A 27419-nucleotide genomic window follows, 5' to 3' on the forward strand; every position below is an offset into this window, starting at 1 on the left:
GGTTTATATATACTTATCTATTTAATGTAAATGATGATAATAATAACATATATTCCTCTTGGCTTTTCACCCCAATAGGAGTTTGACCCGGAGGAGTTCCTTCATCGTCTGGAGGCAGCCGAGGGCCACGCCAAGGTGGGCCAGGTCATCAAGACAGACATCCCGCGCTACATCATCAGCCAGCTGGGCCTCACCAGAGACCCTCTGGAAGGTACAGTACCACAGGGCTTCCTCATCCTATTAGAATCCCACAGTGGTAAAAAGAAGGATGGGCCTATACATCGGCTAAAGCATGAGCAGTGGGAGCCATTGGAAGGTATCTGTAGGGTTTCCTGAGATGTTTCCGTCTTACCCTCGCAACCCCTGTGGACCGGTTCGTACCAAAAACATTCTCCATTCAGGCTTCAAAGGCGTCGATTTCCCCCATAACTAGATTTAAAGGCAAGAAGGGGGGGAAACGGGCAACATACTTTCTTAATGAAACACACTTTACCACTTAGGAATGCTAGTCCCATAGGGCACAACAACAGGAAGTAGCATTAACCACTAGCATGATGGTGGAAAATGGTGTTTCATTAAGAAAGTATGCATACCCCCCCCTTCTCGTTAAGGGGGAAATCGACGCATGTGAAGCCTGAATAGAGAATGTTTAGGCACAAGCCGGTCAATACCAGATCAATATCGCCATCTGCAGGCCTTTGGGCTATTTCTATTGCTCTTCCTGGTACATACCAGGGGTGTCTTCCCCTTAAGTTTCCAGGCTCAGTTCAAAAACCAGCCACTATCTCTTAATTTGAAGCACTATAGGTTTAGTTGGAAACCTGGCCAAGCGGCTACTTGTTGAAAAGATGCTGCTACTTAGTGATTCTCCCATATTGTCTCCGGCTATAATATGCAATAGATCAACTTGGGATCACATTGAGTTAGAGGGGTGACAGTGCAAGGGTCATGTTCATCAAGGCACGCAACATTTACTACAGAAAATGAAAATGAGTGTCTTGTATTATCCAGGCAGTTTGTTTGTTTCCTTCTGTTTGGTGCCTGACCATGGTCTCTCTCCCGCTGTTGTACTGTAGACATGGTCCATCTGGAGCAGACCAGCCCTGGGCACGGAGCGGCCTGTAGAGACACCGACGACACTGAGGTAAGGCAACCAGAAACACTTACAAGTTCAGCCATGATGGTTAGATCATAGTGATGGAAAGCGTTGTATTAGCATAGTGTAGCCTATAGTGTAGCATAGTGTAGCCTGTAGCCTAGTACCCTATAACTAGCATGTTCCAGAATTGAGTTGGCTTGGCTTTGGATGAGATGAGATGAAAAGCTCTTTTTTAACGTAAACAACTGCGACAGTTACACAGCTTGTTTAGCCGTTTCGGCCTGGCAAATTTGTTTGTGTTCGGGTCAAATAGCTTTGTTCATTCATTTTGTGTCTCAGAACCGGGCAGCCTGCACTCCTTCTCGCAGGAAACCACTAGAGAGCGACTTTGAGACCATCAAGCTCATCAGCAACGGGGCCTATGGGTGAGGAAGAGCTCTTATTTTAGAGCGGTCTCTGTCTTTGAGGAAATGTGAGTGTGCTGAACGCGGAAGTGAAACTGAAAGTGAATGTCTTGAATGTGTGGTGCCATACAGTTGGCTAAAATGGCAGTTTAACATTTCTTCAACAAATGTCACGCCAATGTTTATGACACACTGCCCAAATGCCTGTCCAAATATTGTTAGTGCTGTGAGGACAAATTGTGCCATATTATGTGCACCGGTCAAATCGTCTCAGATCTCCACAGTGCCTAGGGGGTAGGGACTAGAGTTTGTTTCTGGAGAGAGTATGGGTTTTACTAGTCTTCGTGAAGACTGATTCCTCTCTTTCATTTGCACTGATCTGGAAACAAAATATGGCAAAAGCAATATGATAGATGCTTACTGATCATGCTCTCTCACATCAGTGCAGAAGAGTTAACTTAATACTGTTATTAGGAAGCAACCTGTCTCTGTCTGTCTCTCGCTCTGTCTGTCTCTCGCTCTGTCTGTCTCTCGCTTGCTCGCTCGCTCTCTGTCTCTCGCTTGCTCGCTCGCTCTCTGTCTCTTCCTCGCTCGCTCTCTGTCTCTTCCTCGCTCGCTCGCTCTCTGTCTCTTCCTCGCTCGCTCGCTCTCTGTCTCTTCCTCGCTCGCTCGCTCTCTGTCTCTTCCTCGCTCGCTCGCTCTCTGTCTCTTCCTCGCTCGCTCGCTCTCTGTCTCTTCCTCGCTCGCTCGCTCTCTGTCTCTTCCTCGCTCGCTCGCTCTCTGTCTCTTCCTCGCTCGCTCGCTCTCTGTCTCTTCCTCGCTCGCTCGCTCTCTGTCTCTTCCTCGCTCGCTCGCTCTCTGTCTCTTCCTCGCTCGCTCGCTCTCTGTCTCTTCCTCGCTCGCTCGCTCTCTGTCTCTTCCTCGCTCGCTCGCTCTCTGTCTCTTCCTCGCTCGCTCGCTCTCTGTCTCTCGCTCGCTCGCTCTCTGTCTCTCGCTCGCTCGCTCTCTGTCGCTCGCTCGCTCGCTCTCTGTCGCTCGCTCTCTGTCTCTCGCTCGCTCTCTGTCTCTCGCTCGCTCTCTGTCTCTCTCTCGCTCGCTCTCTGTCTCTCGCTCGCTCTCTGTCTCTCGCTCGCTCGCTCTCTGTCTCTCGCTCGCTCGCTCTCTGTCGCTCGCTCGCTCTCTGTCGCTCGCTCGCTCTCTGTCGCTCGCTCTCTGTCTGTCGCTCGCTCTCTGTCTGTCGCTCGCTCTCTGTCTGTCGCTCGCTCTCTGTCTGTCGCTCCCTCTCGCTCTCTGTCTCTCGCTCGCTCGCTCTCTGTCGCTCGCTCGCTCGCTCTCTGTCGCTCGCTCTCTGTCTCTCGCTCGCTCTCTGTCTCTCGCTCGCTCTCTGTCTCTCGCTCGCTCTCTGTCTCTCGCTCGCTCGCTCTCTGTCTCTCGCTCGCTCGCCCTCTGTCTCTCGCTCGCTCTCTGTCTCTCGCTCGCTCTCTGTCTCTCGCTCGCTCTCTGTCTCTCGCTCGCTCGCTCTCTGTCGCTCGCTCTCTGGCTCTCGCTCCCTCTCGCTCTCTGGCTCTCGCTCCCTCTCGCTCTCTGGCTCTCGCTCCCTCTCGCTCTCTGGCTCTCGCTCCCTCTCGCTCTCTGGCTCTCGCTCGCTCGCTCTCTGGCTCTCGCTCGCTCTCGCTCGCTCTCGCTCTCTGGCTCTCGCTCGCTCGCTCTCGCTCTCTGGCTCTCGCTCGCTCGCTCGCTCTCTGGCTCTCGCTCGCTCGCTCGCTCTCGCTCGCTCTCGCTCGCTCTCTGGCTCTCGCTCTCGCTCTCTGGCTCTCGCTCGCTCGCTCGCTCGCTCTCGCTCTCTGGCTCTCGCTCGCTCGCTCGCTCTCTTTCTCTCGCTCGCTCTCTCTCTTTCTCTCGCTCGCTCTCTGTCTCTCGCTCGCTCTCTGTGTCTCTTGCTCGCTCGCTCTCTGTGTCGCTCGCTCGCTCGCTCTCTGTCGCTTGCTCGCTCGCTCTCTGTCTCTCGCTCGCTCGCTCTCTGTCTCTCGCTCGCTCTCTGGCTCTCGCTGGCTCTCTGGCTCTCGCTGGCTCTCTGGCTCTCGCTCGCTGGCTCTCTGGCTCTCGCTCGCTGGCTCTCTGGCTCTCACTCTCTGGCTCTTTTTCGCTCGCTCGCTCTCTGGCTCTTTTTCGCTCGCTCGCTCTCTGGCTCTTTTTCGCTCGCTGGCTCTCTGGCTCTCGCACTCGCTGGCTCTTTGGCTCGCTCTCTGGCTCGCTCTCTGGCTCGCTCTCTGGCTCTCTCTCTCTCTCTCCTTTCCCATGGTCCCAGTGCTGTGTTCCTGGTGAGGCACAGGGAGACCCGGCAGCGTTTTGCCATGAAGAAGATCAACCGGCAGAATCTGATGCTGAGGAACCAGATCCAGCAGGTGTTTGTGGAGCGGGACATCCTGACCTTTGCTGAGAACCCCTTTGTGGTCTCCATGTTCTGCTCCTTCGAGACGAGACGCCACCTCTGCATGGTCATGGAGTATGTAGAAGGTAGGTTCTTACTTAAGATATACAGTTCGAAAAGTATTCAGACCCCTTCCCCTTTTCCACATTTTGTTACGTTACAGCCTTATTCTAAAATGTATAAAATATTTTTTTTCCCTCATCAATCTACACAGTACCCCATAATGACAAAGCGAAAGCAGCTTTTTAGAAGTGTTTTCAAATGTATATAAGAATGAAATACCTTATTTACATAAGTATTCAGACCCTTTGCTATGAGGCTCAAAATTGAGCTCAGTTGCATCAAGTCGCAGTAGCACATAAATCAAAGTAGGCTCTCCTGCGTGTTGCTGTCAGCCTTTTCCAGTCTATTGGCTATCTTCCTCAGGTGGGGACTGTGCCAACCTGTTGAAGAACATTGGCCCGCTGCCAGTGGACATGACCCGGATGTACTTTGCGGAGACTGTCTTGGCACTGGAGTACCTCCACAACTACGGCATCGTACACAGAGACCTCAAACCTGACAAGTCAGTGTGAAACCTAACTACCGCACAGGAGGCTGGTGGCACCTTAATTGTGGAGGAGGGGCTTGTGGTAATGTCTGGAGTGCAATAGGTGGAATGGTATCAAATACATCAAACACGGTTTCTATGTGTTTGACACCATTCCATTCACTCCGTTCCAGCCAGTATTATGAGCCGTTCTCCCCTCAGCAGCCTTCAAATCAAAATTTGTCACGTGCGCCAAATACAACAGGTGTAGTAGACCTTACAGTGAAATGCTTACTTACAGGTTCTAACCAATAGCGCGGAGAAAAAAAAATGTGTGTGTGGCCTACAGCTATAGAGTTGATTTATTTTCAGTACTAAGCCTATATATTATTTCAAGGTGGCCATTTGAAGAGGTGCGGCTGGTTATAGGTGTATATACAGCGTATTTCATACATTCTGGACGTTCTTTGCACAAAGGCTTTTTCGCCATTGTTCACTGTCCAGCTTTCGGTTTGTTCGACGGTCAATTATTTCTAATGTATTTTTCTTCCGGCGTAGTTTACTGATCACGTCCATGGGCCACATCAAGCTGACTGACTTTGGCCTGTCCAAGATCGGCCTGATGAACATGACCACCAACCTGTATGAGGGACACATTGAGAAGGACACAAGGGAGTTTATAGACAAACAGGTGAGCTCTCTATCTCTCTCTGTTCTATCTCTCTCTGTCCTCTCTCTCCATGTCTCTCTCTGTCCTCTCTCTCTCCGTTCTCTCTCTGTCCATCTCTCTCCCTCTCTCCATCTCTCTCTCTGTGTGTTCTTTCTTTCCATCTCTCTGTCCTCGTTCTCTCCATGTATTCTTTTATATATTTTTTCACTTACTGTTGTTTCTTATTCTCTCTCCTTGATCAGATTTTTTTTCTCTCTCTCTCTCTCTCTGTCTCTCTGTCTCTCTGTCTCTCTGTCTCTCTGTCTCTCTGTCTCTCTGTCTCTCTGTCTGTCTCTCTGTCTCTCTCTCTCGCTTATACCTTCTCATTCTGTTTGCCTACCTGCCCTATACTCATTTTCTCATCCAATGTCCATTCTTAAATCCTCCCTTCTTCTGGTTCTCTGTCCCAGGTGTGTGGTACTCCAGAGTACATCGCCCCAGAGGTGATCCTGAGGCAGGGCTATGGGAAGCCGGTGGACTGGTGGGCTATGGGCATCATCCTCTATGAGTTCCTGGTGGGCTGCGTGCCTTTCTTCGGGGAAACGCCCGAACAGCTCTTCGGACAAGTGGTCAATGGTGAGAGTCATCTCATTAATGGGTTGTGTTAGCCTGGTTAAATTAGACTAAATGCTATGTTTATTATTGTTTTAATCATTCACTTTGGTTTATCCAGGCTTGGGTAACGTGGCTCTGACTGGTCAAATCGATCCAGTAAATATGCACTACAGAGTTAGAAAAGCTAGAGGGTGCACCTCTTATATTTGGCCATTGATTGCCACTTTTGCATGGTGCTCGCTGTCTTTTTGACCCAAGCACCCCCTCTACCTTGTCTGACTCTGTGATAGGCACACAGTCCCAGGTGTCTTTCAATCATCTAGTCACCAATGTCAAGAAGAGGGTCTCGTCACCAATGTCAAGAAGAACGTCTCGTCACCAGTGTCAAGAAGAACGTCTCGTCACCAATGTCAAGAAGAACGTCTCGTCACCAATGTCAAGAAGAACGTCTCGTCACCAATGTCAAGAAGAACGTCTCGTCACCAGTGTCAAGAAGAACGTCTCGTCACCAGTGTCAAGAAGAACGTCTCGTCACCAATGTCAAGAAGAACGTCCCGTCACCAATGTCAAGAAGAACGTCTTGTCACCAATGTCAAGAAGAACCTCTCGTCACCAATGTCAAGAAGAACGTCTCGTCACCAATGTCAAGAAGAACCTCTCGTCACCAATGTCAAGAAGAACGTCTCGTCACCAATGTCAAGAAGAACGTCTCGTCACCAATGTCAAGAAGAACCTCTCGTCACCAATGTCAAGAAGAACGTCTTGTCACCAATGTCAAGAAGAACGTCTCGTCACCAATGTCAAGAAGAACGTCTCGTCACCAATGTCAAGAAGAACGTCTTGTCACCAATGTCAAGAAGAACGTCTCGTCACCAATGTCAAGAAGAACGTCTCGTCACCAATGTCAAGAAGAACGTCTCGTCACCAATGTCAAGAAGAACGTCTCGTCACCAATGTCAAGAAGAACGTCTCGTCACCAATGTCAAGAAGAACCTCTCGTCACCAATGTCAAGAAGAACGTCTCGTCACCAGTGTCAAAAAGAACCTCTCGTCACCAATGTCAAGAAGAACGTCTTGTCACCAATGTCAAAAAGAACCTCTCGTCACCAGTGTCAAGAAGAACGTCTCGTCACCAATGTCAAGAAGAACGTCTTGTCACCAGTGTCAAGAAGAACCTCTCGTCACCAATGTCAAGAAGAACGTCTTGTCACCAATGTCAAGAAGAACGTCTCGTCACCAGTGTCAAGAAGAACGTTTCGTCACCAATGTCAAGAAGAACGTCTCGTCACCAATGTCAAGAAGAACGTCTCGTCACCAATGTCAAGAAGAACGTCTCGTCACCAATGTCAAGAAGAACGTCTCGTCACCAATGTCAAGAAGAACCTCTCGTCACCAGTGTCACAATTCACAACTACCAATCTGTTTGAATTATTGCCAAATGTTTCATGTTGTATTGTGTGTAATTGAGATGAAATTGTATTCCAAAACATGTTTTATTTCACAGATGACATTATCTGGCCTGAGGGGGAGGACACCCTGCCTGCTGATGCCCAGGACCTGATCACCAGGCTGCTGAGACAAAGCCCCCTAGACCGCCTCGGGACTGGTGGGTGTCTTCTTTATTGCCTTTATAAAAATACATGTATTTATTGTGGGTATGATGTCAGTACAGTATTATGTTAGGACACTTTAGAAGTATCTGATTGAACAAGTCACTTCTTGAATACTTTTTTGGGACTTTTGAATAAGTTATCACAAGATAGTTCTATTTAGGGACATGACCAATATCATTGCCACAGATCAATAAATACACACAGTAAAATTTTACATTTTTAACTAGGCAGCAAGTCAGTTAAGAACAAATTCTTATTTACAATGCCGGCCAAACCCGGACGATGCTGGGCCAATTGTGCGCTGCCCTATGGGACTCCCAATCACGGCCGGATGTGATTCAGCCTGGATTCAAACCAGGGTCTGGAGTGTCGCCTCTAACACTGATATGTAGTGCCTTAGACCGCTGCGCCACTAGGGAACACCTTCAGATTACTGAAACGGTTCAATGTCATAATAGTTGTTTTAATCACCAAGTTGGTTTGATGAGATTAACCAAATATGCACAACCTAAAGTAATGTGGGTTTGACTACACTGAGTGTACAAAACATTATGAACACCTGCTCTATTCATAACATAGTCTGACCAGGTGAAGGCTATGATCCCTTACTGATGTCACTTGTTAAATCCACTTCAGTGAAGTGCCTTTAAACAGGGTATAGTAGTAGGTGCCAGGTGCACCGGTTTGAGTGTGTCAAGAACTGCAGCGTTGCTGTGTTTTTCACGCTCCACAGTTTCCCATGTGTATTAAGAATGGTCCTCCATCCAAAGGACTTCCAGCCAACTTGACACAACTGTGGGAGGCATTAGAGTCAACATGGGCCAACATCTCTGTGGAACGCTTTTGACACCTTGTGGATTCCGTGCCCCAATAAATTGAGGCTGTTCTGAGGGCAAAAGGGGAGGGGGTGCAACTCAATATTATGAAGGTGTTCCTAATGTTTAGTATATTCAGTTGATCATATTGAAGAATAGTTTGATCAAATCAATGATACAATCATGCATCCCCATGTTACTCCCAGGGGGAACACCAGAGGTCAAGATGCACATGTTCTTTGTGGGTCTGGACTGGAACGGACTGCTACGGCAGAAAGCTGAGTTTATCCCTCAACTGGAGACTGAGGACGACACCAGTTACTTTGACAGTAGGTGGCGAGCTTTACCACTCTCATTGAGAGTATTTTAAATGTGGTTGTGTACTGAAGTTATAAGTTGGTCCTAACCTCAGATCTAGGGTCAGAATTCCTTACCCGCCAGCCCAATCTTAATCATATGGGGTGCTAAAATATCTGACCCAGGGTCAGGGGTTAGGGCCAATTTAACCTAATCTGTGTAGTATGCTGCTGCTCCTTTCTTGACTTGTATTTAGGGTATATTACTGTTACCTTTTCATAGTTTAAACTACTGGAATATTATGGTATTTTCATAGCATTATAAAATATGTAAATTAAGATTTTAAACAATAAAATATGATGATTTTAAAATAGAAAAACTAAACTGTAAAACAGTACCCTAAATATAATACATCAATTTAGTGAATATTGTTTGTGTTTAATATGAGAATTGCAGAGTTAATTGAGAATGTAATTTTTTATTTTAGCCTATTTTCTCTTGAACCATAGGGTGTATCATCTTGAAACGCATGGACGATATGGACACAGATTAAGATTTTTATTTTATATGAATACATTTCAAGTATACAAGTATAAATTACCAAAGTTACCATGGATTGCCATAGAGTACCTGTTAATTACCAAAAGTTACAAAAGATTCTGGTAACTTTTGTAAATTACTGGTAGTTTTGCAACCCTACTTGTACTAATGTGTGTCTCTGTTGCTCTTCAGCCCGGTCTGAGCGGTACAGCCACCTGGATTCGGAAGAAGATGATGATGATGATGAGACTTGTGATGAAGATACATCCCTGGAGCTCAAGCAGTTCTCCTCCGTGGCACATCGCTTTAGCAAGGTGGGAAATGACGCAACATGTATTCATATCGTTCAGATGTATTCTCTTCAGTTTATTAGGTACACCTATCTAGTACTGGGTCGTCCCTGTTGCCTCCAGAACAGCCTACATTTTTAGGGGCATGGTGTTCAACCGTTGCTCAATTGGTATCAACGGACTGAACATGTGCCAGGATAACACTCCCCACACCAGTACACCATCACCACCAGCCTGTACTGTTGACACCAGGCAGGATGGACTCATGCTGCTTACGCAAAATCCTGACTCTGCCATAAGCATGACGCAACAGGAACTGGCCATTTTTTTCCACTCCTTAATTGTCCAGTGTTGGTGATCGTGTGCCTACTGGAGCCACTTCTTCTTGTTTATAGCTGATAGGAGGTTAGCTCTCCAGGAACAGGGTTGGAGTGTGAACCTACAGGATGGTAGCTCTCCAGTAACAGGGTTGGAGTGTGAACCTACAGGATGGTAGCTCTCCAGGAACAGGGTTGGAGTGTGAACCTACAGGATGGTAGCTCTCCAGGAACAGGGTTGGAGTGTGAACCTGCAGGATGGTAGCTCTCCAGGAACAGGGTTGGAGTGTGAACCTGCAGGATGGTAGCTCTCCAGGAACAGGGTTGGAGTGTGAACCTACAGGATGGTAGCTCTCCAGGAACAGGGTTGGAGTGTGAACCTGCAGGATGGTAGCTCTCCAGGAACAGGGTTGGAGTGTGAACCTGCAGGATGGTAGCTCTCCAGGAACAGGGTTGGAGTGTGAACCTGCAGGATGGTAGCTCTCCAGGAACAGGGTTGGAGTGTGAACCTGCAGGATGGTAGCTCTCCAGGAACAGGGTTGGAGTGTGAACCTGCAGGATGGTAGCTCTCCAGGAACAGGGTTGGAGTGTGAACCTGCAGGATGGTAGCTCTCCAGGAACAGGGTTGGAGTGTGAACCTGCAGGATGGTAGCTCTCCAGGAACAGGGTTGGAGTGTGAACCTACAGGATGGTAGCTCTCCGGTAACAGGGTTGGAGTGTGAACTATACATTGGTTGTTTTGTCAAATAAAGTTAAATTAGACTAACTATAATAATTTTAGCAACCAGGATATGCAGGTGGGATTTCTGCATATTGCACCCTTAAAAAGCATGCTTGTCATTTCACTGAGCTTTTTTGTGACCTTTTCTCTGACCCCTGACTTCTTTGTGGCCCCCAGGTGTACAGCAGCACGGAGCACCTGTCCACGTCAATGCCATCCAATCAGAGCCTGTCGTCATCAGACCGCAGCCACAGTGAGGAGAAGGAGGAGAGGTGGGAGGGGAAGGGTGTCCTCTCCCCAGGAGAGGGACACAAACATGTGGCCAGTGGGGACCGGAGGACGGAGGGCCACAGAGGGAGGTGAGCGACAGAAAAAGGGCCTCAGACTACACTTTGTTTGGTGTGTAGTTGTGAGACAAGTTTAGCTCTAGCTAAAACATAGACAGAATTCTGCTACATTTGCCTTTTATACACCTAGAAAAAAGGGTTCCAAAGGGGTTCTTTGGCTGTCCCCATAGGATAATATTTTTTTGGTTCCAGGTAGAACCCTTTTGGGTTCCATATAGAACCTTCTGTGGAAAGGATTCTACCTTTAACCAAAAACGGTTATCCTATGGGGACAGCCGAAGAACCCTTTTAGGTTCTAGATAAGCACCTTTTTTCTAACAGTGTGTGGTTATAAGGGAGAAATCACACTGAAGTCCATCTATTGAATACATACACACATTTCAGTTAAATATGAGTTAGTGGGTAGAAAGTGTCGTTCTTGAATCCCTTGTAACATAACCAGATCACAACTACCCTTTCTCTAAGTGTGCCCTGTCCTGTCCTTGTTAACTTCATTCTGTTCTCCTCCTGTCCTCTAGCCTGCGTCCCAGGGCCGCCTCCAGTTCGTCCCAGTCAGAGAGGAGTGCCAGTCCGCTGGTGATGAACAGCACCCAGAGCCTGGACACCATGCCACGCTTCGCCATCGCAGCTGAGGAAGAGGGTGAGTTTAGATTGCACTGGTTCACACACACAATTGTGTTTAGGCCTATACACACAGACACACTGTTATATGCGTAAAGTAAACACCCACACAGATTTTGTGTATATATACACACAGGCTATTTGTACTGGGCTTACATTACTAAAAGAGAAGAATGCCCACACTCTAGCGTGTACTGTTAGGCATTCACTTACCCCCCCACCCCTCTCTCTCTTTCTATCCCCCTCTCTCAGACGGGGTAGTGTCCAACTTGCGGCGTATCCGTCTCCGTAGTAACAGCACAGGCACGCGGCCCTCCTACAGGCGTGGGGCGTCCCGCCGCATCGGGCACCAGCTGGACACCCCCGAGAAGCCCAAACCCCCAGCGGCCTGCAAGGTCCCCAAGTCAGCTTCCATCTCAGGCCTGTCCCTCATCATTACCCCAGGTAAATTAAACCACCAGAGCTAGCTAGCTTGTACCAGTATACTCAGACGTTAAGAGAGGTCAAGTCTCAAACAGTACCGTATTCCTGGTAACATACACTTCTGTGGATTGCTTTTGGCCAGAGCTGTGGCTAAAAGTTGCCGTTTATATGGGCCAAGCATTTGAGATGCAGCCACTGACTCTATTCAGAGGTTAGCATAATGCTAACAACAACAACACCACTCTATTGTGTATGTAGCCTACAATGCCCTGTAACCTTTATGATTGATATGCTTGTACTGACTTTGTTAAATTCCCCAAGAAATTCCTCAATCCTAACGTGTTCTCTCTCCATTCACCCAGACACCACGGACGGTCTCTCCAGCAGCCCCAAGTCATCGCTGTCCCTATCCTCCAACCCCTCGTCTCGGGACTCGTCCCCCAGCCGGGGAGACCTGTCCCTCAGCATCACCAGCCTGCGCCCCCCCGTGGTCATCCACAGCTCTGGGAAGAGGTTCGGCTTCGCCCTGCGTGCCATCCGCGTCTACATGGGGGACTTGGACGTCTACACCGTGCACCACATGGTCTGGGTAAGTGTTCTTGCCACAGAATTAAATAGATCACTAGACAACAACTCCAGGATGGCCATCTTGATCAGGGACATTTTTATGGAACAGGCCACCCAAGTATGTATCTCTATGGTTCCTAGTACTGCTGCAGTATTGGGACTTAGTGTTACTGTCTGGTTGAACTATCTGTGTGGTCTGGTATTGGTTTGTGTTGTTTAGTTATTTCATTATGTGTAATATTTGTTTAAAACAACACTTGTTCTTTCACATACCAAATATCTGTCTGGTTTTAATCCACTGGTATTGTTGTTAGCTCGCGTGCCAGTATGTTACGTTTCTTCTTCAGCTAATATATTATTTAGTCTTGTTTTAATTTTTGTTTCTGATAGCATCAATACATGCCGAAGCAGTCAGGGCTACATTCTGGTTGGTTATTCTTCATGTGTTCCTGTAGTGTGTGGAGGAGGGCACTCCTGCCCACGAGGCGGGCCTGAGGGCTGGTGACCTCATCACCCACGTGAATGGAGAGTCGGTTCAGGGGCTGGTGCACACTGAGGTGGTGGAGCTGCTTCTCAAGGTGAGACCCACTGGAAGAGGACCATCACGCTTTCCTGATACTCCTTCCTCTCTTTGTTTGGTCTCTGTCTCTGTCTCTCTCTGTCTCTCTCTGTCTCTCTCTCTCTCTGTCTCTCTCTGTCTCTCTCCTCTCTCTCTCTCTCTCTCTCTCTCTCCGTCTCTCTCTGTCTCTCTCTGTCTCTCTCTGTCTCTCTCTGTCTCTCTCTGTCTCTCTCTGTCTCTCTCTGTCTCTCTCTGTCTGTCTCTGTCTGTCTCTGTCTCTCTCTCTCTGTCTCTCTGTCCTTCCTATTTACCTACCTTCCTTCATTCCTTGCTACCTTCTGATATAAACAGTATGACTACATTTTGTCCCCAAAAATGACAAAGGAAACAAGACGGGAGTATATAGCCGGTTAATGTTTCAGCACAAGGCCTTTCTCAAGACCAGTCTCCCTAAAAAGAAACCCCAAGAAATTCCTCAGTCCTTATATTGTCCCTGTCCAGATTAACAACACTGCAGTCGTCCCTGTCGTCCAACCTCTGTGACAGGTGGCCATATTAGACCCTGTTACTTTCACCTGTGCAGTCCTGTTACAAATCAGTGATTACCGTTCTATAAGCAGGAAATATATATTCCATATGCAATCTCTATCTTACATAGAACATTTGGTGCCCAGTAAACCAATCGCCATTCTATTCCCAGAGTGGCAGCAAGGTGACGCTGCAAACCACGGCCCTGGAGAACACCTCCATCAAGGTGGGCCCAGCCAGGAAGACCAGCTACAAGAGCAAGATGGCCCGACGCAGCAAGAAGAGCAAGAGGAAAGACGGCCAGGACGGGTAAGAGCAGAACATTACAGGGCTCTCCATTTATATGAGGAACAGTTACTCCAGTCACCGCTACTGTAGCACCTGCAATCTGGGTGTCATGGCAGATAAGACAAAAAGCTCTCCTCTATTGGGTGCCATTTGTAAGAAATATGGATTCTGTGCCACAGAATGCAAACATTGCCATGTTTTGCGTTCACATAATCAAATATCGGAGTATTATAAAAAATGATCTAATACTCAATCGGCCTAATAACCGATTGCTGAAACCCTGTATACCCACAGCCTTTACATTGAATCTCATTTCTCTCCTGTAGTAGACGACGTAGCATCTGGAAGAAGCTGTCCAAGCACACTCCTCCTCCCATGCAGAGCAGTCGCAGTTTCTCCTCCGGCTTCCAACATTCAGTCTCCTCCAGTGACAGCCTGTCTGGCTCCCCCACCCAGAGCCTCTCGCCTGGACCCTCCACACCCTGCCGCTCCCCCGCCCCCGACCAGTCTGGAGGTGAGTTGCTAGCTAGCCTCTTTATTGGATCGAAACTGGGCTACCATTTTGTGCCGTGCATAAGTTTGTGTTGGTAAGTGGGCATTTGACAATGTTTCAACCCTTGTGGTAGACCAAGTAAATTTGTATTTGAGGAAACGTGTGTTATACCAAAGCTTTGGATTTAATGGCATACAGTACCAGTCAAAAGTTTTCAAGGGTTTTTCTTTATTTTTACTATTTTCTACATTGTAGAATAATAGGAGTATCAGACCACTGCAAATCTACCAAGACCTGGCCGTCCCTCTAAACTTTCAGCTCATACAAGGAGAAGACTGATCAGAGATGCAGCCAAGAGGCCCATGATCACTCTGGATGAACTGCAGAGATCTACAGCTGAGGTGGGAGACTCTGTCCATAGGACAACAATCAGTCGTATATTGCACACATCTGGCCTTTATGGAAGAGTGGCAAGAAGAAAGCCATTCCTTAAAGATATCCATAAAAAGTGTAGTTTAAAGTTTGCCACAAGCCACCTGGGAGACACACCAAACATGTGGAAGAAGGTGCTCTGGTCAGATAAAACCAAAATTGAACTTTTTGGCAACAATGCAAAACGTTATGTTTGGCGTAAAAGCAACACAGCTCATCACCCTGAACACACCATCCCCACTGTCAAACATGGTGGTGGCAGCATCATGGTTTGGGTCTGCTTTGCTTCAGCAGGGACAGGGAAGATGGTTCAAATTGATGGGAAGGTGGATGGAGCCAAATACAGGACCATTCTGGAAGAAAACCTGATGGAGTCTGCAAAAGACCTGAGACTGGGACGGAGATTTGTCTTCCAACAAGACAAGGATCCAAAACATAAAGCAAAATCTACAATGGAATGGTTCAAAAATAAACATATCCAGGTGTTAGAATGGCCAAGTCAAAGTCCAGACCTGAATCCAATCGAGAATCTGTGGAAAGAACTGAAAACTGCTGTTCACAAATGCTCTCCATCCAACCTCACTGAGCTCGAGCTGTTTTGCAAGGAGGAATAGGAAAAAATGTCAGTCTCTCGATGTGCAAAACTGATAGAGACATACCCCAAGCGACTTACAGCTGTAATCGCAGCAAAAGGTGACGCTACAAAGTATTAACTTAAGGGGGCTGAATAATTTTGCACACCCAATTTTTCAGTTTTTGATTTGTTAAAAAAGTTTGAAATATCCAATAAATGTCATTCCACTTCATGATTGTGTCCCACTTGTTGTTGATTCTTCACAAAAAAATACAGTTTTATATCTTTATGTTTGAAGCCTGAAATGTGGCAAAAGGTCGCAAAGTTCAAGGGGGCTTTCGCAAGGCACTGTAGTTATTCCATAAAAAATCTGCCGTTTCCAGCTACAAGAGTCATTTACAACATTAACAATGTCTACACTGTATTTCTGATCAATTTGATGTTATTTTAATGGACAAAAAAAAAAGTGCTTTTCTTTAAAAAACAAGGACTTGTCTAAGTGACCCCAAACTTTTGAACTGTAGTGTATGTGTTGCCACCCTAGGGTCACGCACTACTCATAAAGCAAATGTAGAACTTTTATTAATCAATAACATAAAATAACATAAAAATTAGAAAAATACCATGATATGATATTTTGGCCATATCGCCCAGCCCTACCAACAAGTGCTCAGCATATGTGGGAACTCCTTCAAGACTGTTGGAAAAGCATTCCAGATGACACTGGTTGAGAGAATGCCAAGAGTGTCCTAAGCTGTCAAAGGCAAAGGCTTGCTACTTTGAAAAATATCACGTATAAAATATATTTAGATTTGGTTACTATATGATTCCATATATGTTATTTCATAGTTTAATGTCTTCACTATCATTCTACAATGTAGAAAATAGTTTTTTTTTTTAAATAAAGAAAAACCCTTGAATGAGTAGGTGTGTCCAAACTTTTGACTGGTACTATATATACACTACCATGCAAAAGTTTGGGGTCACTTAGAAATGTCCTTGTTTTGAAAGAAAAATCACTTTTTTTTCTCCATTAAACTAGCATTTCTGTACTGCATGTCATCCAGAAAAAGTTTAGGATAACGTTAATTCTAGCTATTATCAAACCGTTATCAGCACTAAAGTGAGAATGTTTGTTTGATTTCTGCAATTACAAAGCAAAGGCTTATCGACATCATGTTCTTCTGTTCTCTCTCAGACTCCAACTCCCCCCAGAGCTCATCTCCCTGCTCCAGCTCTCCCAACTCCCCCGTCCCCCAGGCCCGTCCCAGCTCCCTCCACGTCCTGGGCCGCTACACCAAGGCAGGTCGCTGCAAGTCTACCAGCAGCATCCCCCCCTCCCCGCTGGCCTGTATCCCCCCTCCACAGCCCCTCTCCCCCCAGTGCTCTCCGTCCTCCCTCCCCAGCCTTTCAAAGGGCCTCTACGGCTTCCACGGCAAGACCCTGTCCCCTCCCACCATCGCCCGCCATTCTGTGCGCCCCCGCAGCGCCGAGCCGCCCCGCTCGCCCCTCCTCAAGAGGGTGCAGTCGGCTGAGAAGCTCTCAGGGGTGTACCACGGCGACAAGAAGGCCTACGCCACCCGCCGACACACCATGGAGATGCCCCTGTCGGAGGGGAGGGGCTAGAGGACCTGGAGGATACCGCCACAGGGTTTGTCTGTGTGGGAGAACAACATGGCCGCCAGGGACTTTATCTGGGCGGTCAGAGAAGCCACAGGGAGTCGGCCAGCAGCGACCACCGCTCCAATGAAGTGGTGGTGATGAGGAAACTGGCCCTGTCTGAGAGGAGGGACTCCTTTAAGAAGCAGGAGGCGGTGCAGGAGGTGAGCTTTGACGACCCGGAGGAAAAGGAGGCCCAAAGCCCTGCGCTCCCCATCAGGCAGCCGCGTTTCAAGGCGTCGTGGATCAACTCGGCTCAGTCCGACTGGAGTCTGGAGGTGGCAGGGCGAGGAGCACAGGGTACAGCAGCGCAGAAATCCAAGCCAAAGGAGAAGGAGGGGTATTAGCCTAGCGTTGCTCCAATAAGGTGAAAGGTCTAGGTAGAGTCACACCCTAGACTAAGGTTACATACTCTCTGACCGGCTACTGTACCGTATATGAAGGGCTTGCATGTTTATCCGTGAGAGTATACTCAAGCCTGAGCCAATTGAGGCAACTGGAGGGAGAGTACAACAAAAAGAAGAGTTCACACGGTGGAGTTACAGTATGCATCTTACCACACTCGAAACTGTTGAGACAAAATTGGTTTAATCCCTCCCACCTTTGGTTTTAGGTTCACTGTAGCACCTGTAACATTTTTGTACTTTGTAAATACATCATTTTTTAAATGAAATAACCTATTTATTACTTTTTATGTTCATTTTATTTGTTTCGGGCTAAATATAACTTCATTTATTGGCCCTTATTTGTGACAATGTCACAAATTTGATGTGCCCATTCTGTTATGTGAATGGATAGAGACACGAGGAATCTCCAAGTTAATTAACTAAATTAAGAACAAAGATTTGGATGTGGCTTATAGATGCAGCCAGCCGATGAATAAAATGTTTTCTCCAATATCTGTTAAATTGTTTAACATTCTATTAGTATTCCAAACGTGTTTCATGACATGAAATATGGCTGCTGATTTTGTCTGATCAACATAGGCCTTTCAAACATACGTTGAATGTTTATGTACTTAGTGTGTCCAAGCCCTTTAATTCAGTGCTGTCTTTAACACACTAGAACAATAATGTGGTAGTAATGATTCATGGTCACAGGGATAGTGAAATAGTGCCCCCGTGCCAAAGCATGGATTTCTCATAAGAACCCTTCTAAATAAGAGGTACTGTACATAGGAAGCTTCAGGATTGAGCCCTGCTGCCAAGCCCTGTCAATCATTCCAGTGATGTCATCAAATGGATAAACTCCACCGATTTCTTCCATTGGTTTAAATCACAAAATGATTGACGGGACACAAAATAAAGGACGCTTCGTTCTGTCATTGCTACCTTTTTGATACTAGATTGTTTGTGATCCTGCGATACCATACTGACCTGCTTGTTGAAGCAAGCTACCCTACAATGTAATCTAGCGGTTGAGTGTATTTGCACAGGTTAGGCGTTTTCCCTTAACACTGTTCTCATCCTTTTTCAGAACTCTTGTTTTCCTTTTGCATTTTAAGAATTGTGCAGTGTATGTAGGAACTGGCTCCCTGTGCTGTTTAATGTCAGATGTGTACTGTATGTGAACTTTTTCATCTTCACTGTTAAATGGGGCAATCTGCAGTTGCTCTATCCATTTTTTAATTATATGTACCCATTGATTCTTGATGATTATAATTTATGAAAGCCTCATGAGCTTCGTTCAACTGTCGTTCCCCATCAGAACCCAAAATATAAACTTGTTTTTCTCCAGTGGTTGTAAACAAAGTAAATGTAAACAAACCCTGTAAAGCCTCAAAACATGGTTAAAACAATATATATATTTTTTGATATCATGAATTTTAGTGGTTGCATTTCTCCAGCCCATTCCTCAGTGTTTTACTAAAACAGTGGTGTGGAGAAGAGTAGGCTTTGTTATTGTTTCAACTGCTGATTGGCTCTTTAAATTATTTTTAAAAAATGTACCCCTTTTTCCTCCCCAATTTCGATCTTGTCTCACGGCCGGTTGTAACACAGCCTGGGATCAAACCCGGGTCTGTAGTGACACCTCAAGCACTGTGATGCAGTGCCTTAGACTGCTGCGCCACTCGGGAGGCCCCCTTGAAATTATTCTGAACAACTAATGACAGGGATCAGCAGGATTCCAACTGAAGGACAAAGAAATTAAACTGTGTTTTGTATATTTTGATATGGAAGCAGTCTTGTTTCATTGCTGATACGCCTATGCTGTTTACGAACACCATAACTAACCTAAACGGAAGTTGGCAATCAAGAACAACAGACTTGATAGAATGGTGAGAGATTTGAAGATTAGATGTAGGCAATGGTTTGGCTGTCAGCATTGTATACTGTCATTGTTTTCTTCTGCAACTAGAATGAACAACCAAAATTCTTCCACTTGTGGTTATATCAGATAAACTGTTCTATTAGGATGAACTGTCTTACTGTATGTCAGATGATGTTAGGAACATGTGTTTCACAGTTGTCTGGGGATATGGGAATATTGACCAAGTTAAAACACAAATAATAATTTGTCACCAACTAATACTTGAACAACTGGAACGAGACAGGATAACAGAAGGTCAGAAATCTAAAACGTATCTACTTTTTAAAATTGATATACTTTATTAGTACTTGAAATAAATAAGTGTGATTTTTGTGAGGGTATAATAAAATAGGGCATTCAATTCAAAATGGATTTCCCAGATCTTGATGTTGTCAAAATGTGGTCCCTTTATTGGAGATTATACTGTGTCCTCATGCTAGACATTTTTCACTGAACTGGATAACTAGTCGTTATATTAGTCCGATGTTTTCATGGTCTTGCTTGCTAGAGAATTTCTGATTCTTTGATTGCAAATATATGACCCATTCTGCACTTTTACACTGTTTAATGTAACGCAAGAAAAAAAGACACTGGTTCTGAATGCAAAATTAGCCCAAATTAGTGTGTCGTTTTACATAATTGAAATATATTCATTTAGTGGTCTTTGATTCAACTTCAATAATAAAACAGGGTGAAAGCCTGAGGTGCACGCAGAATATAACCAACTGATTACAACTACCTTCTCATATTTTTTCCTGATGTATGATAAATGGGATATCTGTAATGGTCAATTGTAATCCATAAACATAATTAATGTTTGTTTTGTCTTACCTTGGTGGCCCTCAAACTTCATTGTATATTTCCCAAACTGGTTTCTGGTGAAAGTTGGTGTGAAATTAATTTTCTCTCAATTGTCTAACTGTTTGAAATAAATGAATGGCAGAAGAATAATATGAAGTGTACAGTTCTTTTTGGGACTTACATCTTACAACATTTTGGAGAAGCACATTCACAACACTAACAACTATAGAGGCTTCTTGTGATCAAATGCATATTTCTCTATTCAAAACGTATATATAGTCTGTAACAATTAAGTCTTCAAATCAGAAGGCCAGCTACATTATTTTATGTATCCTTTATTTAACTAGGCAAGTCCGTTAAGAACAAATTCTTATTTACAATAATGGCCTACCCTGGCCGAACCTTCCCCTAAACCGGACGACGCTGGGACAATTGTGCGCAGCCCCTATGAGACTCCTGACCATGGCCAGGTGTGATACAGCCCAGAAACAAACCAGGGCCTGTAGTGATTCCTCTAGCACTGAGATGCAGTGCCTTAGACCGCTGTGCCACTCGGGAGCAAAAATAAGTTTAACAAACCATACAGCTATGCACAAGGACTACTTTTAACAATTTACACAAAACATTTTACAAAAACATTTACTGGAAGAACTGTGCAGATGTAAAGTTTGGTAACAGAATTTAGGCAAAATCGCCCACTGTTTTTTGTGTCCACGGTTGACCAAAATTGTTAAATATATGCTCCGATATAAGATTTAACGATTACAGAAAGAATGGGGTGTCAGCTATGACATGACACATTGACTTTGAAGAAATCTATTTTGGTTATTGAACAACAGTAAGTGAAGTGGATCTATACCCAGTAACGGAATTTCATCATGGGTCCCTGATCTGTATTGCACAGAAATGCATGGATATGAATGTCATTCTCTACATTGTGATATATCTTAAATAGGTACACAAAGGTATAAATATGCAATATCCTAATTTGCATATTTTGGTATTATTCTAAACACGGGCTATTATTTTAATGAGCTCTGCCCTCAAACAAGACATTTGGTTGGTCCGGACCAAATCTGAACCAATCATAGACATCTATATTTCACAAGTTTGGACATCAAAGTACAGCACAGTAGAGCTCAGAAGAGTACAGTACAGTAGAGTAGGATACAGTAAGAGTATAGTATATTTCAAAACATTACAGTACAATACATTATACTGTACTTAACTCTAGTGTACTCTACTGTAGTGAACTATATACTTTGCTTTACTGTACTGTCCAAACTTGTGGTCTGTGCCTACTACGATTTCCCATTATAGCCAAATCAATACCAGAAATTCTGTTACAGATTTGACTGACATTCCATTAACGATTTGGATTCAATCACTTAATAATTAATAAACAAAATAGATATCAGTAAAAACACTGACTACTTGTTATCCTACTCATTATCCTCCCTCCTTATGAGGGACGGAAATTAGAAATATATGCTTTCTAAGAACTCTTTTCCAACTGACCAAAAATCTAAGCCTTCTCTTATTCTTATTTTTTTTAATGAAAAATCGTTGATAAATGGATATATGCCTTAATTTAAAAAATAAAAGGACTCTTAGCTTTCATTTGACACCCAATTTGACATGATCCTATAAACTTCACAGGTTGGTGCTCATGGGTCCTTTACATGGAAATGGCCATATGCTTCCTGTCCTGCAATGATTCGTGCTTTTCCGACTGGGTTCGTTTTTTCCCGTGCTGTTCATATTAGTTCCCACGCACTCTCCTTTTCTGCGCGGTGCTGTGCTGGAAAATGGCTGTGTAGGGAGCTGAGAGTCATGTGCAGCAAAAGAAAGAAAGGGAGAAAGAAAGAAACCGGACTAGAAGTAATCAAAGGAGGTGGACGACTTTAAAGTATTGAGGGAAAGAACAGGTGAAAGATAAGGAAACTCGCTGTCTGCATTTCGACGTGTTAAAGTGCCGCCACAGCGAGATATTTGGAAGAAGTATCTGCGTCTGCGGGTGAGTTTTTCCTAAGTTGGTGCACATTTCCAGTGCTATAGCCTCTGAACGGGAAAATGGTGGAAGATCTTCAACTAGGTGCCCTACGCACACAAGGCAGTACGAACTTGCACAGGTCTATAAACTTGTCGAGGACACTGCAACAAGTCGTTTTCTTTAAACTACGCTAAATGTTAAAATAATACCTAGTTAGTTGCATAATGTCTGCCACTTGCAGTACTAACGTGCGCCTCTCTATTGACATCTAAAAATCTACCAAGTCGAGCTAGCTAGCTACTGTAACCATATTTTCCAGAGTTCCCAAACGGCACGTGAATGTTACACTATTTTGTTGGCTACATTTTTACTCAATGTAGCAACATTGTGCTTAACAGACAAAATAATGGCAAAGGTTGCGAATTTCTCGAACACGTCATCTGCAAATTCATGTGCGAGTTTTACTTGCTACATTGTTGCAACATGGGCAACTTAGCTGTAGTTGACAGCACCCCTATCTATATTTTGGACCATTCTAATATTGTTATTACACAGTTAGTGCGCTTTGTTGTTTAACAGTTAAGCGTATTCTGCACATGTGCATTGGTTTAGGACACTGCCAAAGTTATATCTCCAGATTTGTCTTGGATTGATTCCAAAACTTCACCAATGTCTGTGGTAACAATGCCTGTTCACGTGTCTGTTCAGTCGCTATTGCTGTGTAATAATTGATGTAAATTCAGTGTAATGTAGTTTTTGTTTGTTTGTTGTATTAACTCGTTAGCTTCTTTGTGCATTGTACTTAGGGTTAGGGCAATGTATGGTTTGTAGGGTTATGTAGGCTTATGTAAAGGCTAGCGATGAATAACTATTACACTGTATTCCCCCCCAACTTAGAAATATAAGAGAAACAACTAGCCTACATATGAACACGAATGTTGAATAGACTTCGAGTTAGGACATCCTCGAACGTTTATCGTATCACTATTTCGTAACATAGGAACAACTTGAGGTGTGTTGAGAGGTGGTATGGCATGCCAATTTTATTCAGTTTAACTTTTCATCATTAGCTTTTAACAATTTTGCTGAAAATGTATTGTTTTTTTGTTTGACATACTTTTTAATGTGAAAAATGTGAGTCTCAGTGTCACTCCATTACCTTGGAATTGCTCATGTATATTTATATTTCTTTATTTCATAAAATATGAACTATTTGTAAAAATGTTAAGTGGGCCTGTGTAATTTCCGCTAGGCTATATCGTGGTTACAGTAAAACACGTTGGGCGTATTAACACAATGTGTCACATTTACAATATCTGTAGCAAGTGTTTTACAGAGATTTTGCTGTATCGACGTTAAAAGCTAGCCTGCTCCAGCTTCAGCCAAACAAAGCAACCCATATTTGAGAAGTTCAGGACCACTTCATGGTGGAATTATGTTTCACTACTTTACTTACTTAGGACAAAAAGGTATTGCAAAATTGTTCGAAAGTTGCAATGATTATATACCAAAATATCTTGGCTTGCAGATACTCTTAACAACCCTGCAGCTTATTCCTGTTGATACAACCTCATAGAAATTAACACTATTTGTATGACTGGTGACCCCGCAAAGAATGCAAATGGTGTATTTGAGTTTCTAGTTATATTAATCTTGATTTAAAATGAAGAAAAATCTATGTTTATTGGTTGCGTACACAGTTAAGCAGATGTTATAGCGGGTGCAGAAAAATGCTTGTCATATTAGCTCCTAACGGTGTGGCAAAATGCTTGTCACTAGCTCCTAACAGTGTGGCAAAATGCTTGTCATTGGCTCCTAACGGTGTGGCAAAATGCTTGTCATATTAGCTCCTAACAGTGTGGCAAAATGCTTGTCACTAGCTCCTAACAGTGTGGCAAAATGCTTGTCACTAGCTCCTAACAGTGTGGCAAAATGCTTGTCATTGGCTCCTAACTGTGTGGCAAAATGTTTGTCACTAGCTCCTAACAGTGTGGCAAAATGCTTGTCATTGGCTCCTAACGGTGAATCAAAATGCTTGTCATATTAGCTCCTAACTGTGTGGCAAAATGCTTGTCATATTAGCTCCTAACTGTGTGGCAAAATGCTTGTCATTAGCTCCTAACTCTGTGGCAAAATGCTTGTCACTAGTTCCTAGCGGTGTGGCAAAATGCTTGTCACTAGTTCCTAGCGGTGTGGCAAAATGCTTGTCATTAGCTCCTAGCGGTGTGGCAAAATGCTTGTCATTAGCTCCTAGCGGTGTGGCAAAATGCTTGTCATTAGCTCCTAGCGGTGTGGCAAAATGCTTGTCATTAGCTCCTAGCGGTGTGGCAAAATGCTTGTCATTAGCTCCTAGCGGTGTGGCAAAATGCTTGTCACTAGCTCCTAACGGTGTGGCAAAATGCTTGTCATTAGCTCCTAACTCTGTGGCAAAATGCTTGTCACTAGTTCCTAGCGGTGTGGCAAAATGCTTGTCATTAGCTCCTAACTCTGTGGCAAAATGCTTGTCACTAGTTCCTAGCGGTGTGGCAAAATGCTTGTCATTAGCTCCTAACTGTGGCAAAATGCTTGTCATTAGCTCCTAACAGTGTGGCAAAATGCTTGTCATTAGCTCCTAACGGTGTGGCAAAATGCTTGTCATTAGCTCCTAATGGTGTGGCAAAATGCTTGTCATTAGCTCCTAACTCTGTGGCAAAATGCTTGTCATTAGCTCCTAGCAGTGTGGCAAAATGCTTGTCATTAGCTCCTAACAGTGTGGCAAAATGCTTGTCACTAGTTCCTAACGGTGTGGCAAAAATGTCAAAAAAATAATAAAAGACAAGAAATTAAGATCTCGCTGTTTGAGTGGCTGGTGCCTCTGATGCTGTAAAGGAACCTTCTGTTTTGAATTTAATACATTTGTCATCCATGTTTTGGTAAATCAGTTCTGTTAATTTTAATGGTCCATTCCTAGTAATTGTAAAATATATCTTACCTAATATTGCAGCACCAGACATTAATTGTATCTGTATAATCCGTTTTTTCATAAATATATTTGTTTTATTATCATACTGCATACATTTCAATGTCCTCCTCAAAAAACCGAGTCAGTCTTTGAGGATGCAAAGTGCAATGTAAAAAAGGTGGAGTTGTTTGGGTCAGGAGCTTGATCACTGCCTAGATACATTTTCTAATATTAGAACATTTCCTTGATTTGCCCAAGCTTCTCTGGTGACTCCGGAGCACATGGCCAAACAGCAGCCAATGAGAGGCCAGGCTTAGTTTCCCTCTCTCTAGCAACAGTGAGTTTCTTGCCTTTTATTCATGAATAATTGTTTTGTGGTCTCCCTCAGCCGTTTGGGCTCTCCTGATAAGTGTGCCGTTTCTTGACTGAATAAAAGTGAGGAAAAAAGGATGGCTCCAGTGACGACAAGCCTGCAAGCTGCTGCCTTGAAATGGAGGCTTTTTTTCAATGTGCAGGACTGTAACAGAGATGATTCTCCTTTCAACTCGTATTAGTTGCAGCATTTATATTGCTGTGGGGGGAAAAATGCTGAATCGGGACTACCAAAGAGTGCGGGACGATTGCAGCTTTCTTCTGCAAGGTTGTGAATATAAACAAACAAAAAATGGCAAAGTGGAATGGACTTTTTTTGGCGGGTGAGGGCGGGGGGAGGCGGAGAGAGGGGTGGGGGGTGTTTGGTGGTGTGAGGATTGCGGGCTGTGGTTGGGTATGCCAGTGCCACGTGTCTACCCTGGCACCTCTTTTCTCGACACGGAGGATGTCGGACAGAGAGCCTTGGTGAGTCTGTGCAGTTCCTCTCTCCTCAGAAGTGGGGTGAGTAGTGTTGCCCAATGGTACGGCCTGTAATCATGATAACTATTTAGCGTTTTATAGCGGTGATATTGGAACTCAGAGATGATCACGAGAATGTTTGCTTGCTTTTTGAATGGGGGGGTTGTGTGAGGTTCGAGTGCACGTATACCCGGATTTGAAGATGCGCCACTGAGAAGTGTACAGTTCGAATTTTGGCTTATTTAGATTTTAGCAGCAACTTATCATATCCAGTCAAAAACAAACCTATTGGACGAGCATGTCATAAGCGACATCACAAAGAGTAGTGATTTGGACGTTTCGAGAGATGCTCCAAAAAACTCTGGGGGCTTCTAAGCTCTTATGTCCTGAGTCACAAGCCCAACCCCTCCATTACATATCTATCTCTGATTTCCTTTTGGTCATCACTTCACCCACAGAGGGGGAAAAGGAGACTTCATCTCGCCTTACTTTGTGGGACCAAACACTAGTTTGAAAGCCTAATCTCTCTCTGAGGCGCAGTTGCCATTTTGATGGTCAACTTGGTGTCTTTTTTATTTGGTCGCTTCACTCCTCTTGCTGAAGCTACAGTAAAAACAAAGGTAATGTCTTTGACCGTGCATACAGTAGTCTTCATGTTTTCCAATTCTCCTACTGTGGCTCTGACTTAAGCGACAAAATCGATTGAGAAGAGACAGTCCTATTAATGAGAAGTAACCTCTCAAAACTGTCAGATTATGATTTTGTCACTGAACTGGTCTTGAATAGTTTATTAGGCCTAGGTGACATCTCAAAAACAATGATGTAATGAGTCTACATAGCCATTGAGGACCTTTTTGACTAACATTTATATAGCAAGCTTGTATGAATGTGAATGATTTTATGGGAGAGATGTTTTTCTGCAATGAATCATGTTCGATTATAAGAGCAAGGAGCGTTTTGCATCGAAAGGACTTTCTTTCAATATTGTTGTATTGAAGGGTTTAGACATGATTAGGCTACTTTTTGAGAAGCCTGACAAAATATTTCTGGAGCAACAGAACAGTCTTACGTGAGACATAATACCCCAATTTCCCTTGATAGAAAATGGTCTTAATGAAACCGCATTCTTTAATTCGGATGCTTTAGAACTGTGAGGCTGGTCATATTTTTCTGTGTTTCAAACATTGCTATTGCATGTATTTATCTGTATAATCCCATTCAGAGCATCAGGGAATGGTTGAGAACTCTAGTAGAGTATATGCGACTTTTAATCAAAATAGAGATTTGAAAATGTGATGCAGTATGACTTGGGGAGTCTGTGGTACATTATGACGCAGTAGCATCATCCCAACCAAGATTGCACAAACGCATAGCACTGCCACAGTTCGCCATTTTCATGCTTTGTGGCCATGACACAGGGATGCTTCGATTATTGTAGGCGACTACTTATATAGTATATATATAATCTCACACACACATGCATACACAGTACCAGACAAAAGTTTGGACACACCTACTCATTCAAGGGTTTTTCTTAATTTTTTACTATTTTCTACATTGTAGAATAATAGTGGAGATATCAAAACTATGAAATAACACATATGAGATCATGTAGTAGCCAAAAAAGTGTTAAACAAATCCAAATTTATTTAGATTTTAGGTTCTTCAAAGTAGCCACCTTTTTCATTGATGACAACTTCATAAGGAATTATTTTCCAACAGTCTTGAAGGA

General features: G+C 44.3%; 3 protein-coding genes and 1 long non-coding RNA gene across 12 annotated transcripts in view; 3 read left to right on the plus strand and 1 right to left on the minus strand.

The window, feature by feature from the left end:
* Positions 1 to 20072, plus strand: part of LOC118394500 (microtubule-associated serine/threonine-protein kinase 3-like) — a 61026-nt gene extending 40954 nt beyond the window's left edge. For 2 of the 3 annotated variants that reach the window (XM_035787725.2, XM_052463477.1), the window contains 18 exons: positions 79 to 211; positions 1077 to 1144; positions 1439 to 1524; positions 3812 to 4020; positions 4361 to 4499; positions 5022 to 5154; positions 5583 to 5748; positions 7232 to 7333; positions 8362 to 8484; positions 9185 to 9306; positions 10498 to 10679; positions 11186 to 11307; positions 11541 to 11732; positions 12074 to 12300; positions 12734 to 12856; positions 13538 to 13674; positions 13980 to 14167; positions 16351 to 20072. In XM_035787725.2, coding sequence (XP_035643618.2) covers positions 79 to 211; positions 1077 to 1144; positions 1439 to 1524; positions 3812 to 4020; positions 4361 to 4499; positions 5022 to 5154; positions 5583 to 5748; positions 7232 to 7333; positions 8362 to 8484; positions 9185 to 9306; positions 10498 to 10679; positions 11186 to 11307; positions 11541 to 11732; positions 12074 to 12300; positions 12734 to 12856; positions 13538 to 13674; positions 13980 to 14167; positions 16351 to 16778 — 2880 coding nt within the window. In that variant the 3' untranslated portion in view covers positions 16779 to 20072. Of the gene's footprint in view, positions 1 to 78; positions 212 to 1076; positions 1145 to 1438; positions 1525 to 3811; positions 4021 to 4360; positions 4500 to 5021; positions 5155 to 5582; positions 5749 to 7231; positions 7334 to 8361; positions 8485 to 9184; positions 9307 to 10497; positions 10680 to 11185; positions 11308 to 11540; positions 11733 to 12073; positions 12301 to 12733; positions 12857 to 13537; positions 13675 to 13979; positions 14168 to 14401; positions 14548 to 16350 lie in introns of all 3 variants that reach the window. The other variant, XR_008065138.1, reaches the window with a different exon arrangement.
* On the minus strand, positions 6240 to 7225 carry LOC127907611 (uncharacterized). Of its 6 annotated transcripts, XR_008065141.1 has the most exons (5): positions 6955 to 7225; positions 6773 to 6902; positions 6591 to 6720; positions 6409 to 6460; positions 6240 to 6330 (listed from the first exon to the last, which is right to left on the minus strand). It is a non-coding gene; the product is annotated as an uncharacterized LOC127907611 (long non-coding RNA). The 6 variants fall into 6 exon arrangements; XR_008065145.1 differs by lacking the exon at positions 6409 to 6460 and having other exon boundaries at positions 6246 to 6382; XR_008065143.1 differs by lacking the exon at positions 6409 to 6460 and having other exon boundaries at positions 6259 to 6382; positions 6513 to 6720.
* LOC127907609 (microtubule-associated serine/threonine-protein kinase 3-like) lies at positions 16776 to 20072 on the plus strand. Its single transcript, XM_052463478.1, has one exon. The coding sequence runs from the start codon at positions 16913 to 16915 to the stop codon at positions 17156 to 17158; it is 246 nt and encodes an 81-aa protein (XP_052319438.1). The 5' UTR covers positions 16776 to 16912; the 3' UTR covers positions 17159 to 20072.
* A 1625-nt stretch (positions 20073 to 21697) lies between these two features.
* Positions 21698 to 27419, plus strand: part of LOC118394501 (phosphatidylinositol 3-kinase regulatory subunit gamma-like) — a 57254-nt gene continuing 51532 nt past the window's right edge. For both annotated transcript variants that reach the window (XM_052463479.1, XM_035787726.2), the window contains exon 1: positions 21698 to 21939. The gene's annotated coding sequence lies outside the window, so the exon portion shown is untranslated. The remainder of the gene's footprint in view (positions 21940 to 27419) is intronic.

The sequence above is a fragment of the Oncorhynchus keta genome, chromosome 15, assembly GCF_023373465.1.
Source record: "Oncorhynchus keta strain PuntledgeMale-10-30-2019 chromosome 15, Oket_V2, whole genome shotgun sequence".
Taxonomy (NCBI): domain Eukaryota; kingdom Metazoa; phylum Chordata; class Actinopteri; order Salmoniformes; family Salmonidae; genus Oncorhynchus; species Oncorhynchus keta.

Bases quoted from the DNA above. Each gene is read 5' to 3' on its own strand.
- LOC127907609 (XM_052463478.1), top strand. From the start codon at position 16,913: ATGAGGAAACTGGCCCTGTCTGAGAGGAGGGACTCCTTTAAGAAGCAG.